Genomic DNA, 17,688 nt, shown 5'->3' with positions numbered 1-17,688 from the left:
GACTTACAGTCTATGTACCAGTGTATTGTTAACTTTCAAATATGCACATGGAAAAAAAAATTGTATATCTGTTTTTCAGTGTATGTATATAAATGAAATATGATTAATTATATATACACATGGATCAGTGTAATAGTAAATTTACTATATTTTCGTTTATACATTTGTTTACAATTAGACTGTAAATAAAGTGTGTGGGAAACATGAGTAGATTTAACCACAGACAAGTAATTGTGTATGATTTAACTTAATTACTGTCCATAGCTAGTTTGTAATTGTATATAAAATTAAAAATATATAACACAGACATTTAGCATATGTAATTCACTTTAAACAAAACATTTCCATGATAAGTATAACTTCCCTTGTTTATGTGTGTATGTTTATAAATTTTTAAAAGTTTCTCTATAAACATTTAAAAAAAAAACACCCCAACCCTATAAGTTATCATGTTTGCGTCATTGCAGCCTCCCCCATTTTATTGTTAACCCAACCCTAGAGGCAATTTGAGAAATTACTTCTTCATTGTGTTTTTCCATAGCATGCAAAATAAAGGATCTCAGGTTTCCGTATTTGATTCCAGGTTAACTGTTTGTAGGATAAAAGAATACCATAGCTAGTAGACTATAGGGCTTCTATGTTGTCTGATATTAACAATGTGTTCAACCATGTATGTTTCATAATAACAGTTTACAAAATACAGTAATTGACATGGTGGTGGAGGAAATCATAGTTTAAAATGGTTTTATTTTAGTTTGTGTATTCATTTTCACTTTCAGTTCAAATATAAAAATGCTTTTTAGTTAAAAATAAACAATATTTTTTATCCATCACTGCTTTTGAAGAATTTGTTAATCTGCTCCGGTTTATTTGTTGTGAAGATTTTTGTAACATTTACCGAATACCAGGGGTAGTAAAAATTCAGCTTACATTCTTCCAGCAAATCATGTTGATAAATTTCTTTACACAAGTTGCTCTGCAATATTACTGTTTAGTCAGCCATGTAACATACTATTAGCTATGGTGCAGAGGAATAAATGAAAAGATATTTCAGTCATGATTTTAGTGAAATGAAAATGTTGCAAAAAGTAATTTTTTCAGGTTTACTGTTACATGGGTTCAAATAATATTTGAGTATCGTATGTACATTTCTAATGTTTTCGTTCTGCATTGATAGTACTTATTGCCAAGTCTGAAATGTTGAAAATTGACCAAGATTTTGAAAAGGATGAATGAGCTCCCCCCCCCCCTCTCTCTCTCTCTCTCTCTCTCTCTCTCTCTCTCTCTCTCACTCTCTGTATCATAAGACTCCACAAGTTGTTCATTAATAACCATTTCACAGATCCTAATAAAGATAATTAAATTTTTTTGTGGTCATTAATAAAATTTAATTTACTAAAGTAAGGATTGTGCTAATGAAAATGCACAGAGAGGCTCTTTCATCAGGAATAATAAAAATGATATTTTGAAATGTCAAAGGTTCACATTACATTATGATTATTTCGGTGAGAACACTACTACGTCACTAGTTGAGTGTCAGAGCTAACTTTGCCCTGAACAAAGAGTATGATGCTACCATTTTGTTATAATGCCAGTGATGATTAAGATATGCAAGTACCAGGGATGGTTTCATTGCCCTTTTATAAGGAGATAGCTTCTAGGTATTCTGCCTATCCACCTGTTGAATAGTTTATGTAGACATCTCTCTCTCTCTCTCTCTCTCTCTCTCTCTCTCTCTCTCTCTCTCTCTCTCTCTCTCTCTCTCTCTCTCTCTCTCTCTCTCTCTCTCTCTCTCTCTCTCTCTCTCTCTCTCTCTCTCTCTCTCTCTCTCTCTCTCTCTCTCTCTCTCTCTCTCTCTCTCTCTCTCTCTCTCTCTCTCTCTCTCTCTCTCAGAGAGAAAGAGAGGTGTTAGGGTGGATAAAGGTAAGTATAAGGAGGGCATATGGATATAGGTGTAACGGCTTCCTTGTTTGGTAGTTGTTATTGCCAAAAGGATTTTAAATATTCATGTAAAGTGATGCATTCTCTGTGAAAAACCAATTTTCTTTTTCCATCAATACTTGAATTCTTTGTACACAATCTGAACAAGAAGGAAATTGAATAGGAAATGATGATTGACCGCAAGCACTTCTCAAATCTTTTCAAGGAATTGAAATATCTCGAGACAGCATACAGAGTACTAGTAGATTGATCTTTCAAGGACATGCTTTGACTTAAAGGTATTGTCATTTGGAATCACTATAAATAGTTTTGCTGTACTAAAGTGGGAACAGGTTTTGTGCAGAAAAGGTTACATCACAACAAGAATTTAAAAAAAAAGAAGGAATATAAGTAAATACAGTTTGCATTTATGTATTTCATTTGTTGTGAGATTTAGAACTAAATATATAGGTTTCAAGTTTTAAAAAAATTTTGTTTGTCGCATTTTGCAAAGTATAAAGACGGAAATATTTAGTCACACACCAAATTCAAAAACCCACAAAAAACTTCCAAGATTTCAAAATTTCAATATGCATACTGTACATATGTCATTGACAGTAATTTGAACCTTCAATGCATCATTTTAAAAATTATTTGCAAAAATTGCGGCTAGTCAAAAACAGTTAGTTACAACATAAACATTTGATCACAGAGACTAAATTGGTGATAACTTTCAGACCTGAAGGCTGAAGTGAAACACTTAATTTTTTGACTTCCCTTTCCAAAGTCAAACATAAGTGAGACATTTTTTCATTTTTCAATAATCATTAATATTAATATTATTATGTTTATTATCATCATTTCACTGTAGAACGGTTACTGTAATATTCTGTGGATAATTTAAAAGATCTGATATCAAATTTTGGCTAATTTTACTGGTTATATTGATTTGTATATTTGTCATGTACCTGGGACAGTGGGAGATATTTACAGACAAAGTTTACACAAATTTTATCTCCACGGTGACCATGAAATCTTACTATAGATAGGGTGAACTAGACTGTTAAAATGAGGAATGAGATTATATATTTTGTAAGATTGAATTTATATCTTTGTTTGTATAAAAGAAGGCTTATGTTAAAACTGAAAAAAAAGCTGAAAAAACTTATACAGAATTTCAATGTGCACATTATAAAATACTTTGACAGATTACATAAAAAATCATGAGTCAAGTTGGTGGTGGGTGAATCCCTCAGGTGCAAGTTTGTTTTATGATACAAATTATTTAATTTGGAGAGAATTTCACCACCAACTTGGTTCATGATTTTTGATGTAGTTAATCATCACCATAACAACCTACCACAATTGACAGGTCCATGTACAATGTTAAGCAGTTTCTATTTATTTTGCTTGTCTAAATGGTCTAAAGCAATATTTGTCTACATTTGTACTGCGTTACCTGCTAAATGTTTAACTGTGTAAGAATGTCTGTAACTTGGTTGACAATTATGCCAGCAGCCATTGTCTGTGTAGGCCCAACCAAATACTTGAATACACTTTAGGAACCTTTTACCCAACTTCTACTAGGCAGGTTTACTTTTATGTTAAATTTAGATTGAGTCTGATTGAATTGCTCCATAAATGAACAGTGACGACAAATCCTTCATGCATTGTTCGCTGTATAGAGAGGTATTTCACTGAGAATGTTTGTTCTTTCTTGTGCCGTCCCACGAGAGACTCCGGTTAAATCTCTTAGCTGTGTCCTATCATATAAAGTGAAGTTGTAATAGGTAGACAGAGTTACTGATAATGTAATGTGAATCCAACCATCAAATGAAAGAAAGCGCCATGTTGTCTTGGAGACCAATAAACGGTTTGATAATGTCTCATTTGTGCTATTGTTTTGCAAATTTTATTTCTGGTTCCAGAAAGTCTGTATGAGAAAGGTATTGTATACTCATTATGTATATGGAAAGCTTTTAGTACCATTGTCATCAAACAATAGTCCATTTATGCAAACACTGGTTTGAAGTGAAACTTTAATATAATTAAAATTACAAACAACATGAATTAATCATATTATGCATGTCAGCACGTTGGGTCGTTAATGTTCAAACAAGTGTGTGATTTGTAACACTTCCTTTAACTTTAACCTGTCCTTTGACAAAGTGTGTATGGGTCACTTGATAGATGATCATCATCATCACCACACAGTGACACATAACTGTAACTATGGAATTTGTCATTCTGATGAGGATCGTCGACCAATACAGATCACCTCAGACAGATCGAAAGCTCAATACTAAAAACTTTGAACTGCTTGTGCGTTATAATCTTTGTAAATCACACACACATACCTCATAGGACGTTAAATTCACTACAACTTTGCTTCATTCATACTCTTGAGTGTTTTGACCTACACATTTATAGCCGAGTAATTTCTATGAAACACAAAGAAGTTCAAAGGGGGGTGTCTCCTACTCAAGATAAAAATACACAATAGTGTATATAATAAACCCACTTTGGTGACATATGATAATGTGATTGCATATGAACTTTGACATATTTTCACATCATGTGCAATTATTTAGGATTTAGAATAGGTGTGCTAAACGGTCGTTAATTACTACAAATAATGCTAATTTATGTAGGTTTGCTATTAATCATTAATTTAATACCTGTATTATACACACTCATTTATAGCGTACTGAAACTATTATCTTTATATTTATACCCATCTCCAAAAAAATTGCATAGATTTGTTATTTTAGTATGGTGTGTCCAGTCATTATATAAATTGACAAAAAAGAAACATTTTAAAAGCGTTTTCATATCTCAAATTTAGTTTGAAAAATAATTGCAAATATTTGAAATATAACAAATGTTATAGTCGAAAGCTCTCATCTTATCAAGTTATGTTGTGTGTATTGGTTAAGAATTGAGTACTCATAAGCAATGAACTTTGCAAGTTATTATTTTCATTTAGTATGTATTTAGAATATGTAGGGATAATGTATTATAAAAATGATATAGATAATATAGACAAATATTAATTTATAATTTATAAAGATAAATTTAATGATTGTTTGTGGCATCTCTGTTTTGTAAGATTCAGTTTGTTAAATGTCCTTGTTCATTTAATAGTTTGAAATATTAAATTTCTTAAAATACATATTATTACAAGTTTTACTAAAAAAAATTGAAAAAATTGAGAGACCACAAAGCTATGCTTTTAGTAAAAATTTAAGACATTACTGCAAGATATGGGAATATTAGATACTAATATATAACACACTGCAGTTCACATTTACTATTCATTTTTAGTTGCTACATTGTGTTATAAATTACCATAATATGCTAATTTAATTACCATAATATGCTAATTTAATGAAACAAATTATTTTGAACCAAATGACTTTATTTACAGTAAAAATAGTCAAAAATTATGATAAATGAATTGAATTAAGTGCCTATTATAATCCCACTTTTTTTCATTTCCTCAAAGTGTTATTACAATATAAAATTCACTTTTACTGAGTGTTTGGCTGTAAAGCTGATGAAGTATGCTTTTAGTAGCCTATACAAAACCCAACAGGTAGTATAATGTGTTGTTGTCCTGACAACCATGTCGCACATTAATGGTGTTATCTTCCACCAATCAATATAAAACCCGGATAATTAGTTTTGGATGGAAGTACAGTGTAGGTGTATATGTACATTGCTAAATTGATCACTTCTTGTATGTTAAAATATTCCAGTAGCAGCTGGTAACATTGTTGATATAGAGAAAAATAATTAAATATTCAATATTTAAAACTTTGAAGTATAGTTATGATACGGTTTTCTTAAAACATATTAGTTTCTAAACCAAATATGCATAAATGCTGGTAATATCTAATGAAGCCACTGAATAAACAAGAAAATGGCTTCTACAAACAAACCAGACATTTATTGGGTCTACTGACTGTTGTTTCACCGTAGTATTCTAGATGTAGTGCTGGAATGAACAGCGTTATGGCTATACGCTAAATAAGAATGGACAGTTATATTGCTTTAAGTTCAATTTCCAGGAGGCTGTTTAACCCATTTTGTTGATCCCAATTATGCATATAAATATCAGTATGAAATAATGGACAGTTATGGTATTTTCATATTAGTTATTAACTAATTCATCAAAGTAGGAAGCTAATCACACTAAGTGTCATACATCAAATTGCCAATAGATAGTTACTTATGGAATGTTATTAAAGTAATATGTATTAAAGGGAACACAAACTGACTTTATAAAGTAAACTATATTGATTGATTAACAATATATATTATATACTGTACATAGTTTACCCTTCATTTGATAGTAGTTTGTTGATGTGACTGACAATTGTATACACATAGCCATAGTTTTATATCTAGAGCTAGAACAGGATGGCATGGTTTCTAACTAACAAATGAATTCATGATATTGCTTCAAGGACTTTGTACATCTCATTTCCCTGATGCAGTACTGTTTATCTCGATACACAAAAATGGACTTTATCCAATGATATATACATGTAAAATCGGTGTAGTTGTATGGTAATAATTAAAGAGGTTGAAATGTGTAGACGTACTGTACTAGTAGTAGTTTTATTTCTGTGTATTATTAAAATGTCTACAGCTTATTTTCAGAGAATTTGAAGCAGTTATAAGGTTCATTCTAATTGGTTAGAAAATAAAGGAAATAACCACATCTGTTGTCTGCATTGTTAATGAGTGATAAAGTATATGTATGTTTTCTAATCAGTGAGTAACCTTGTAATAGCTTCACATTGCCCCCCCCCCCCCCTCTTATTTTCTTCAAATGTAATTTCCACAACAGCAACAATGACAACTGCATTCAAAATACAGACGTTTTCATACAGTTTCAACTAGAAAATAACATGGTAACCAAGTTCCCAAGATCACCCTCTGAAGTTAGTGATAAATATTTATGAAAATACCATATTCCCCTATTTTTACCAGGTTTTGGATAATAAAGTGACTGAAACCACGAAACATGACATGTATACAGTCTTTCATACAATATTTGCATACTTACAGTTTAACCCCTTCAATACTGAAAACATTCCCGCCAAAATTGTTTGGACAAAATTCTTGTTTTATGTAAGTTTTTGGCATATATCAACTTCATTTTAGACTGGAATTAAAGAAATGTTACTTAAACAATAATGTACGCCCTCCCAGCCCATAATGGACGAAAGCAAACTTTGAACGACATAATGGGCGAGGCGACAGCCGAGCCCATTATGGAGTGCAAAGTTTGCTTGAGTCCATTATGGACTGGGAGGGCATACATTATTGTTATTATTTTATAGTTTTGCCAATTCCAGTGAATTTGTAGACCGAGAAACGCAAAACAACGTATAATATACACAGCGCTGAACATCGTCTGCCATGTTCGGCCCGGAAGCTGAATACTAATCATAGCGACACACGTACGTACACGTACACACACATATACACTTCAATGAACTGCTGTGAACACAAATTTGTTTCATGAATGCGTTGTATTTTTACACAGTGGAAATGGCAATCATAAGTAACAACATACATTTCGAAAAGATACCTAGTCGTATGAAGAAACAGAACAAATAAGCTTGTATTGTTATGCTCGTTCCGGGGCCGCGATGCCCAATAACGGAGTACATTGTCAGTAATAATGTACGGCGATGACGTCACAAAATTCACTGGAATTGGTAATGCTATAATATAATTCCTAATAAAGTAATATTATTGTAATTATGAAAATATTCATATAAATTGGGTCCCCATATTATTTAAAACTCGTCTCTAGTCATGAAAGGGTTAAATTTATGAACATGTAAACAGCCATTCATTTACTTTTATAATTATTAGAAGTACATGACTTGTTAACCCATGCATGGAAGCATAAGTGACAAGTCATGGCCATGTAGTAGAGAATTATAGTCAGTTATTGAATTGGCCATTTAAAAGAATATGTGCTGTCATGCACTGACGTCTACAGAATATCCTGTAATGAGTAAATAAATGTCAAAGTCTATCACAATCAACAGTATATACGACATAGTAGGTATAGCAATCAATAATATACAGTGGTGTGATATGGCAGTGCCGTAACCAATAGCAATGGATTATTTTGTCTTCAAGAAATTACTGCAAAAGAAACTAAAAGAGAAAGTCTCGGTATAAATATGAATTTAGAATCACTAATTTGTTTATTTATTGAAATTCTGATTATAGTATACTGTATTTATATAGATTAATATCATCCCCAAATTATGTAATTCTAACCAAAATATTTCTAGGGGACTGAGCATAGGTCACAAGTCTTGTCAAACTAAATGTTAAATCCAGGTAGGGTCATGTTAAATGACTCATGTCAAGTTATTTATTTATTAGTAATTTAAAAAACAATAACAGGATAACAGTGGCAAAAACAAAGTATACCGTATACATGTGAGAATAAACTTTTACACAATAGAGAGATTGTGTAGAGTATTTTTAATGAAGTGTACAACATTCATGTGAAGGTAGAGGTAGAAATATTTAATTTATAAAGAAAACGGAAAAACACAGGTCAATAATTCATTTGAATTGGGTGTCTTCTTTGGATTATTTAGTGTTATAATTAAGTGCATTGTTTGGACATTTTGTGTGGCCATGGTAGGAAGTACCAATGTATGACAGCTAGGTGTGTGGCTATGGTAGTACCAATGTATGGAATATTGGCAGGGGTCGCTATTAAAACAAATACATTTCTGGATACCATGTACACCAAACTTATATACTTGTCTATTTCTATCGTACTGTATTTATTTTAAAAAGTTTATGTGCATGTAAAGTTCTGTGTGTGTTTGTTTGTTTGTTTGTGTGTATACACATACATTTAAATGTCTATCTCTGTCCACTAGATAGGTTATGTACATGTCTGTCTATCTATCTACATTGTACATCATATATGTATCAACAGATGTATGTGTACATGTCTGTCTTTCTGTCTATCTACATCATATTATGTATCAACAGATGTACATGTATGTTTGTTTATCCTTGTGTCAAAGAAAATGTATGTGTAAATTAACTATAAGTTGCTGATTCATCCTATAAAAAAGTTGAAGTTGCTATTTCTCAGTACGATGATAATATCAATAAATTTGTGTTATTTAATTTAGTAGCTGGGAATTTTTTTTTTCAATCATCAGATATTGTTTGACTTGTTATGACTTGCTGTTTTAAAAAGTTATATTTAGTACTGTAACAGCAAAGTTGAGGACTTGTATCAGAATTTAAGAGAAGTTTACCATCAATCAATATAAACCTGTACTTTGACCAAGTTACATTACTATTAGATTAGGTACTAGTATTAGTAGTAATACATGTTTCAGTTAAGTGTAGACAGACATACATACATCTAGATAGATTGATTGGTAATACCAGCAAGTACACATTGAGATTCGACATTTATGTCTTTTTTAATACTCATTTTGGTTTGTTGTTAGTGGATGTCCAATGGCAAATAGTAAGTCATGTTGCTTACATGCCCTGTGGCTATTTTTCCTAGCATGACACACCTGTTGAATAATTAATACTATTTACTTGCATCACTCATGACGATGATGTCAGCAGGCCATTGATGTTTGTAGGTTACCTTAGCACAAGTCAATATCTAGCGATTGCATCTCAATGAACACACATGTAGTACTTTCCCACTGTCTTTCAAGGCCATTGTATGGAATTTTTTGTTCCCGTCTTTTGATGTCACAGCCATGTCAGTAGCAATCAATAATATATTCTGTATTAGTTTGTGAGAATAGACACAATCTCTTTACACACTTGATGGCATTTATTGAACTCTGCTTGCTACGATTATCCTACAGTGTGGATTATCAGAAAAATTAAATCTATTTCGACTGTCTGAATGTTTTGAAACCTTTTTTTATCGACTTTTGAGAGTGAATGTTGACCATTTGATTTCGTCAAACTTTTTCTGTAGTTCAGAAATAGAATCGCAAAGGTTGGTTCAAACACCAACTTATCATAATATTCTGTACACTCATTTGAATGTATGGATGTTGGCAATATGTATTTATGTAATTAATAATATTATTATAATAACAAATATTATTTAAGTAAACTAATATTATTATAATTATGTAATAGCTTCCAGGAAAACAAGTACTATTTAGGATATGGAAATAAAATATGGGAAGATACTAATTTAAAATCAATGTAGGACATAAAAGATGAATCTATAGATATAAGGTGGTTGATTTATTAACTGCCAGCAGCAGTATGGAATTGTGTACCTATCTACAAATACAAATAGTACTTTTATAGAAATGATTATTGATCTCAGTGGCTTATGTACATATTCTAGTATAGTGTTTGGTTTCTAAGAGACTAATAGTCACATTGCTTCATTAATAGGCTAGCAAATATTGGAGGGTAACATAATTATTATACCAGCGCTAGTGATATTATAAATTGGGGAAATAATGGCAATTTTGAATATTTTGACTCGTGTCTCAAACACAGCAGAACTAGTGACGTAGATTGATATGTGTTGTTGTAATGTAGAATATCCAGGATGTAAATTCCATATTTTTTGTTCAACTTGGCTTGTTCGTGGTATAATCATTGAAATCAGTTGTAATTTTATATCAAATTTAGTTATACATGTATACTTATTTATTTATTTATTTGTTTGTTTATTTTGTTTGCCATATCTTTTTGTCAATATATATTATATTTTTTTTTATTTTGTATATTTGTTGAATCATAGAATTTGGAAAACAATTATTAGCAGATCAGATTTGGATAATTATTAATTATTTTTTTCTACTTTCTTATTTTCCCTAGCTTGCTGATCTTCATATTTATGTTATTCCCGGTGATTCCTGGAATGAAAAATTCCGTAGTGCATACAATGAAGTCATTAATGAATCAGTATCGGCAGGTTTTGTCAGGTAAGTCTATAGATTCAAACGACCAATCTAGCTTTCTACTACAATTTTAGTCTGACAGGTAAGACATAGAGTATAAAAATGAAATTAGTGAATGATGTTCTCCCAAGGCCTTCATGGTTTCTACCCAATCATTTCTCAAGAATAATATAACTGTAATAAAGTAACAATATGCTCTTTAGGCATGCTGATTTCTCATCACTTGAAGCTAGACCATTAGTTTCTAGTGCAAAATGATTTGTTGTTAGTGTGCAAAGGGCATTGCATGACTAAATGTAATGTACAAAGGACACTGATTTATTGTCAGTGTGCAAGGGACACTAACTAAATGAAATGTACAATTGCGAACACATGTATTTGGAGTCAAATGACAAATTAAATGTAAAAGCTGTGATGACAGAATTGCCGTACATGAAGTAATTTGAATAGTCAGGAATCCCCAAGTGCTGTAATATGATATATTAGATAAAAATCACTTCCTTAATACATTAGTTTGTGAAATCCATCTTTGCATTTTCCAGGACTGTTTCAGTTAAAATATGATGTCCAGTACTGTGTAATTAGTTTTCAAACCTGAACAGCTTATTCCAATGGGTTTGTAACAGCATTAAAACCAAGTTGCTATGACAACAGATTAGCAGGATTTCAACATTATAGTTTCCATGGAAAATGATTAAGCCATTCAGATTTCACTGAATCAGCAGAAGGTTTTTCTGACCTTTTGGTCCTTATAACACATACATAATGGTACTTAGCACTGAAAATCTTCTACTCACAGAGGTAAAAAGAAATTCTTGGGAGCAAATTCCAAATTTTCAAGAATTTTTGTTGGCTCTGTGAATAGAAATTTATTTTCTTTACTATGGATGAACCCAGAGTTGATGAACAGTCATTCTTGTATAATAATACATGTTTTTTAAATTCATTGTAGAAAAAAATTACCAAAATTATTGCCTAAGTGAAATGTTCTTAGAAATGAGGTAAAATTATTCACGACTTAGTATTAATACGTGAATGAAAACTTAAAAACCATTGAGCATTGTACTATACAGTCAATTTATATCTATGCAGCCCTTAGTACTTCCAAATGAAGCCATTGAAAAGTATAGAAAACCTTAGTATGACAGTTATGAATGGCTTAACGATAGCAAAGTACAATTTAATGATTTCACCATGACTTACTGTGCTAAAGAAATTGAATTAAATATCCAAGGGTTGAGTCAGTATACATTGCCTGTAGGGATACAGATAACACGCTGTTTAACTGTAGTCGTAGCATTTCACTGTCTGCATGCTGTTGTCATGGAAACAATGAAAAGAAGTCAAAAGGATGTATAGTTTTTCAAGATGATGGAATGATTATAGGTTAACACCAGAGAATTATTTATTATGAAATAACAAGGTTTTTGAATAAATCGTTATTATTCAATAATGAATCCATAATATCTTTCGTTAGTATTCATACTGTTAATTTGTGTGGATAAGTAGGTCAAGTTCACTTTAAATAAGGCTTTACATTGTATATTGCTGTTGCCATGGTATTTGGAAATGATGTAAATTTTATCAGGTTTATCACCATAGTTACCAAGAGCCTGAAACCTTAATAAAAAATACTGTTGTAGACGACTGTAGATAATAGGGCTGCTCAGAAATTGTAAAATTACCCCTTATATTCATAATTGTCTTGGGAGCAGAGCAGTTCATCATTGTTGAGTTGGCAGTAAAAATGAAATAGTATTTCTCCATAAACTGTAATTTCCTGCCAAGTGGATTCATAAATGGATAAATATTATATTTTGCATATTTATATTCAAATGAAATATGGCAATAACTTGAAAACACATATTGATTTAATAATTTATTTAATACAGTTTACTGTACCTTTCATCAGTCAGTAGAATAATTGATTTTCCAACCCAATTACTCCCTTCCCTTTCATAATTAAATATCATCAGATGGATAATCCCAATTGATAAATTCTGTACAATAATATTTGTGAGATTTCATGAATAAACCTGATATTGATTCCATCCAGTATGCTAAGCAAGGGTTGGAGCAGCAACATCATGCCATTGATTTCTAAATTCTATGTATAAATTAATAAAATTATTACAGGTCAAACTAGTGAGTCCAGAAAGTTAACAATTCAGTTGTTACAATTAAAGAAGCCCCCCTAATTAACAAGTTCAATCATGACACTTGACAGAACGCTTTTCCCGTATGCTGTATCACTTATTTTCTTATAATATAAAATTATGAAAATGTTTTAAAGTATAATAGTAGCAGTATAACGTTAATAATAATAATAATAATATAATATGATAATATGCAAAAAAGTTATGTCAAAACTTTCTGAACTACTGTAAATTAAAAACTTTGTAAATATAAATTTAAAAATCACAACTAACATACATGAACATTAAAGTAGTGTGTTACACAACAAGAACTCTTTCCTGTAAAATTTGGCTTTGAAGTCCTGCCCAGAAACCTAAACATAATATGCAAGAAGAATAGACTGCCTCCTGTTCAAGTGTATGTGTATGACACTCTAGTGAAAGACTATGTTAGCAACAACAAAGTCCCAAACAATAAAAAAACTTATTTCACTCACCCCTACCACCTGTATCTTAGAAACAAATATGTCTCCACTTAAGGCCAGGTGTTCTTTACCGTGAACAATAGAAAATAAGTAGAATTTAAGTGTGAACTATGAATGTTTACTACTTGTACATCACTTCTGTATTTTGAAAAATTTTACTTGTGGAGACATATAGTCAAAAGTACTAAGTATCTATTTCCTTGTAATATAATGCTTGTTACTTTTATTCTTGAGTATAGAAGCCATGTTGGTTTGAATTGTACGATTTAGCGGCTAAGTGGTCCTGTCCAGTTAGTAGGAGAAGTGATTTTATCACAGAAAGTCATGACTGTTGGTTTGATTTGTAGGAACTTTAACTAAGAGATTTATTTGCTAAGTGGTCCTGCCCAGTTAGTAGGAGAAGTGATTTTACCACAAGAAGCCTTGACTGCTGCTTTGATTGCTAGGAACTAAGGATGTTAACTAAGTTAACTATGATTTCACTGCTAAGTGGTCCTGTCCATAGGAAGAGTGATTTCAGCACAAAAATTGTAGCTTTGTTAGTTTGACTTCTAGTATGTCAACCATATCTTTAGATTTAGCTGCTAAGTGCTCGTGTCCATACAAGGAGTGATTTCAGCACTAGTGTGGTTCAGTCTGTTTGATTTCTTAGATGTTCACTAAATGCTTTTTCTGTCACTGTGGTCCTGCCCAGAACAAGTGATTTATCACAAAAAATTAATAGGCATTTAACGTTGCCGAGATACTCATGTCTGACACTCAACTTGGACATATGTCCATGACCTCACGTTTACAAAGCAAACTTGCTTCTCTACTTGAACTATAAATCCCACATGTTGTCACAATGTTGCATCACTATACTTGAAAAGAATTTCAATGCTGAAGTCAAGTGTTCTTCAGACCACATGGTCAGTATTAAAGCTTTATAAGTCAAATTTGTGGCCTTAATTATAAATCTAATTTGTTGTCACAATGTTTCATCACTATATCTGATAGGAATCTTAAGATTGATCTTGTGTTTGACAAATGAATTAACCTATACAGGCACTTAGCAATGACCTAAAACTTAAAAACTGGGCAACTTTGCTGTTGCATCTGAATGTATGTTGTTAATCTAATAAGGCCAAATAGAAAGATCATGTGTTTCCAATAACTTGACTGACACTATAAGAGTCCAACCCTAAACATTTTTTAAAACATTTGAAACAAACAGATAAGAAATTCTTTGTCTTCTTGACCTTCACACACATCTGTTTTCTTTCCCTAGTGATGTCTGTACATATTTAATTAAAAAGATAAAATAAAATAAAATAAAATCCTGACCTACCTACCGAGGCCATGTTATCAGGAATGCATGGATTGAAAACTATAACACATAGTAATAAAATACCTGTCAGTTTAATTCAATTCAGTTCACTGCCAGGAAATCTCCTGAATTGCATTCCTGCCATAAATTTACATAGTTTATAGATACTATACATTATGTGTTTCAAAAGCTACTTCTGTGATTAATATTTCTCACTGAAAAATACAATATAATTTCTGTTCTTGAACACTTCATGTTAACAGTTACAATATACACGTAGCTGTTTACCCCCACCTAGATTTCGATGGATCAATCACAGTGTTACTTGGCAACGGTTTAGTTTGTATTGAGAGTGGGATAGCTCATTTTAGTTATTACCAGATACAGTCATCACAGTCACTTCAACATGTGATTGTTCCATGTTTTTAGATACCACACACGTCCCAATCCAAGGGATGTTGAGAGAGGTTTCCGTAACAGGGTTAAACTTAACACACCTTCTCAATTCAGGGGGTGTTGATAGCTCAGTTAAGTTTTTGTAGCACGGTATTAACGCCATTGTATTTTTGTTGTTTTTATGGGTTGGGCTGTGATCTTAACTGTGTATGCCTAGTTGTACTTTTATCAATTTATACAAAATAAATTTCAATGAACATTGTATAGGAAAGTAAACATTTGATTACCTTGTTTATTGATGTGATGGACTCAGAACGTTGTCCTTACCTACCACACCTTGCCAGTATAGTCTATTAGTTCTTGTAATTATACACAAATCGTATAAAACTTAAACTTTGATGAGTTAGGTCAGAAGGGAACGTGGTTATGTTCCATTTGATTACTTAAATACAGATCTTGCAGATATTACAATATAAATGTTCCTTTTTTTCATTTTCATGTGTTCATTCATTATTTACACAATGATTTATACATAGAGATAAATATTAAAGATCTGTGTTGCTTATTTCTTTAGATCCAATGCACACAATTGTCATGTATTTGTGTGCGCACATATATCTATCTACAGTTTCTGTGAATTTTTCAACATTTATAGAAGTGGGGGCAATCTGGGCACAGAACACTTTTCTGCAAATAAAAAAGGGGTTGAATTAAAGGACAAATGTGTTTACAGCTTTTCCATGTGTACAAAGTTTGATTACAAGGACAGCTGTGTGTGTATATAGTATTCTAAAGAAAACAAAGATAAAAACATTAAAAAAAGTAATCCTGGCCACTAAAAAAGGATGGATAAAGTTATTTTTTCATTTTCTGCCAAAAGAATGGGAAAAAATAACAAAACTTTAAAAAACTGTGCAATTAAAGTATGACAAATAACTGTAGTTGAGAGGAGTTCACACGCACATATAGGGTTCATGTAGTTGTAATTTTCCAAATATAAGAAAAAGACTCACAGCTTCAAGTGTTTACCCTCACTCCATGTGAAGGGTATTTAATATTTACACAGAGTTAAGTATTTGTTAAAAAGCGTTTTAAAAAAAGAGCAAAAGTGATGACAATGACTAAAGTCAGGGGTTATTTACGGTAGTAAAGGGTGATTGTTATAGAATAGCATGGTCCAATTCAAGAACAGAATAATATGCTCATTGTCCAGGTTTTACAATGGAAAGCTTTATTGGTATTCCCTAAACACCACATAAAATGACAGTCATAGGCGATGCCAGTGAATACAGTAGTTACCTTCCAACAAATTGGAGGTACCGGTAGTGAATATGCTAGTCTAGATGCTACCGGTGGTATCGAATCATTTCTTTACCACCATCTTGAGATTCGATGCCATGAATACCATTTAGACTATGAATACAGTTCCCTTCCTACAAATTGTCATAGCAGATGTCAGTGCATGCTGCACTTACCTTCCAACAAATTGTTCAGCTTTTAAAAATAAATTGATAGTGAATTTTCAACTCTACATAATATAGTTTATTGCTTTGTCAGACAAAATAGACAGTGATTATCCTGAGATGAATATTTATTTTCGTTACTTGGCATCAAAGAAGCAGATTTGAGGGAAATGTGAAATGTTCCTGCAGAGTTTTTCCCCCAAAAGTAATGCAAACAAATTTCAGTCTAAAAGAATTACGATGCTTAATTAATATGCAAATTTTGTAATTGACCAGTGAACGCCTGTTGTTAGGCAATAAATCCTAATATTGAACCCATTGCTCTACAATAGCTTGGATAGAACCCTGTACTGAAATATTTAGACGTATACATACAAGTGAACAATTACATGTAATTTCCCAGTAAATGGTAATGTAAAAAACACTGTTAGTCAACTGTAGAATTCTTCATAGGCCTCCGACAATCATAATTCAGTAACATCATCCCATTGGCTATCTGATTCCCCTGGACCAAAATTAATTTACATTTGAAATATAAATAATTCACTTTACTTCATCATATTGCAATTTTCTTTCCTTCCAAGTACTTTCAAGTAGTTGATATGATGATTATGTATAATTTTCTTGCGAAGCCTACACAGGATTCTAATTTTAACCTGGATATTTATTCCATATGAAATTTTTTTTTTCAATTTGTGAACTAACTCTTCTTCACTTTCCTGGATTTCTAAGAGTTTCCTACCAAATGTTATGATTATAGTGAAGATATTATATATAATGAAATGTTAATTTTACTATCCTTCCTCTACTTTGTAAACCTGAGTCCTGTAACCATGGTAATGTAAACAATTGCCAATTACTTGTAACATTGATGGAAAACTAAATGGCATTTGTGGTAACCATGGTAACAATACTGTAAACAATTCCTGTTATCTGTAACATTGATGGAAAACTAAATGGCATTTGTGGTAACCATGGTAACAATACTGTAAACAATCCCAGTTATCTGTAACATTGATGGAA

At 31.7% G+C, this 17,688-nt stretch overlaps 1 protein-coding gene across 2 annotated transcripts in view; it reads left to right on the top strand.

The window, feature by feature from the left end:
- The window catches only part of LOC144436628 (uncharacterized), a 41,271-nt gene that overhangs the window by 1,628 nt on the left and 21,955 nt on the right, over positions 1-17,688 (top strand). For both annotated transcript variants that reach the window (XM_078125456.1, XM_078125455.1), the window contains exon 2: positions 10,798-10,904. In XM_078125456.1, the coding sequence (XP_077981582.1) occupies positions 10,798-10,904 (107 nt within the window). The remainder of the gene's footprint in view (positions 1-10,797; positions 10,905-17,688) is intronic.

Source organism: Glandiceps talaboti, chromosome 6 (genome assembly GCF_964340395.1).
Source record: "Glandiceps talaboti chromosome 6, keGlaTala1.1, whole genome shotgun sequence".
In the NCBI taxonomy this organism is placed as follows: domain Eukaryota; kingdom Metazoa; phylum Hemichordata; class Enteropneusta; family Spengelidae; genus Glandiceps; species Glandiceps talaboti.
This window is presented reverse-complemented; position numbering and strand designations above follow the sequence as displayed.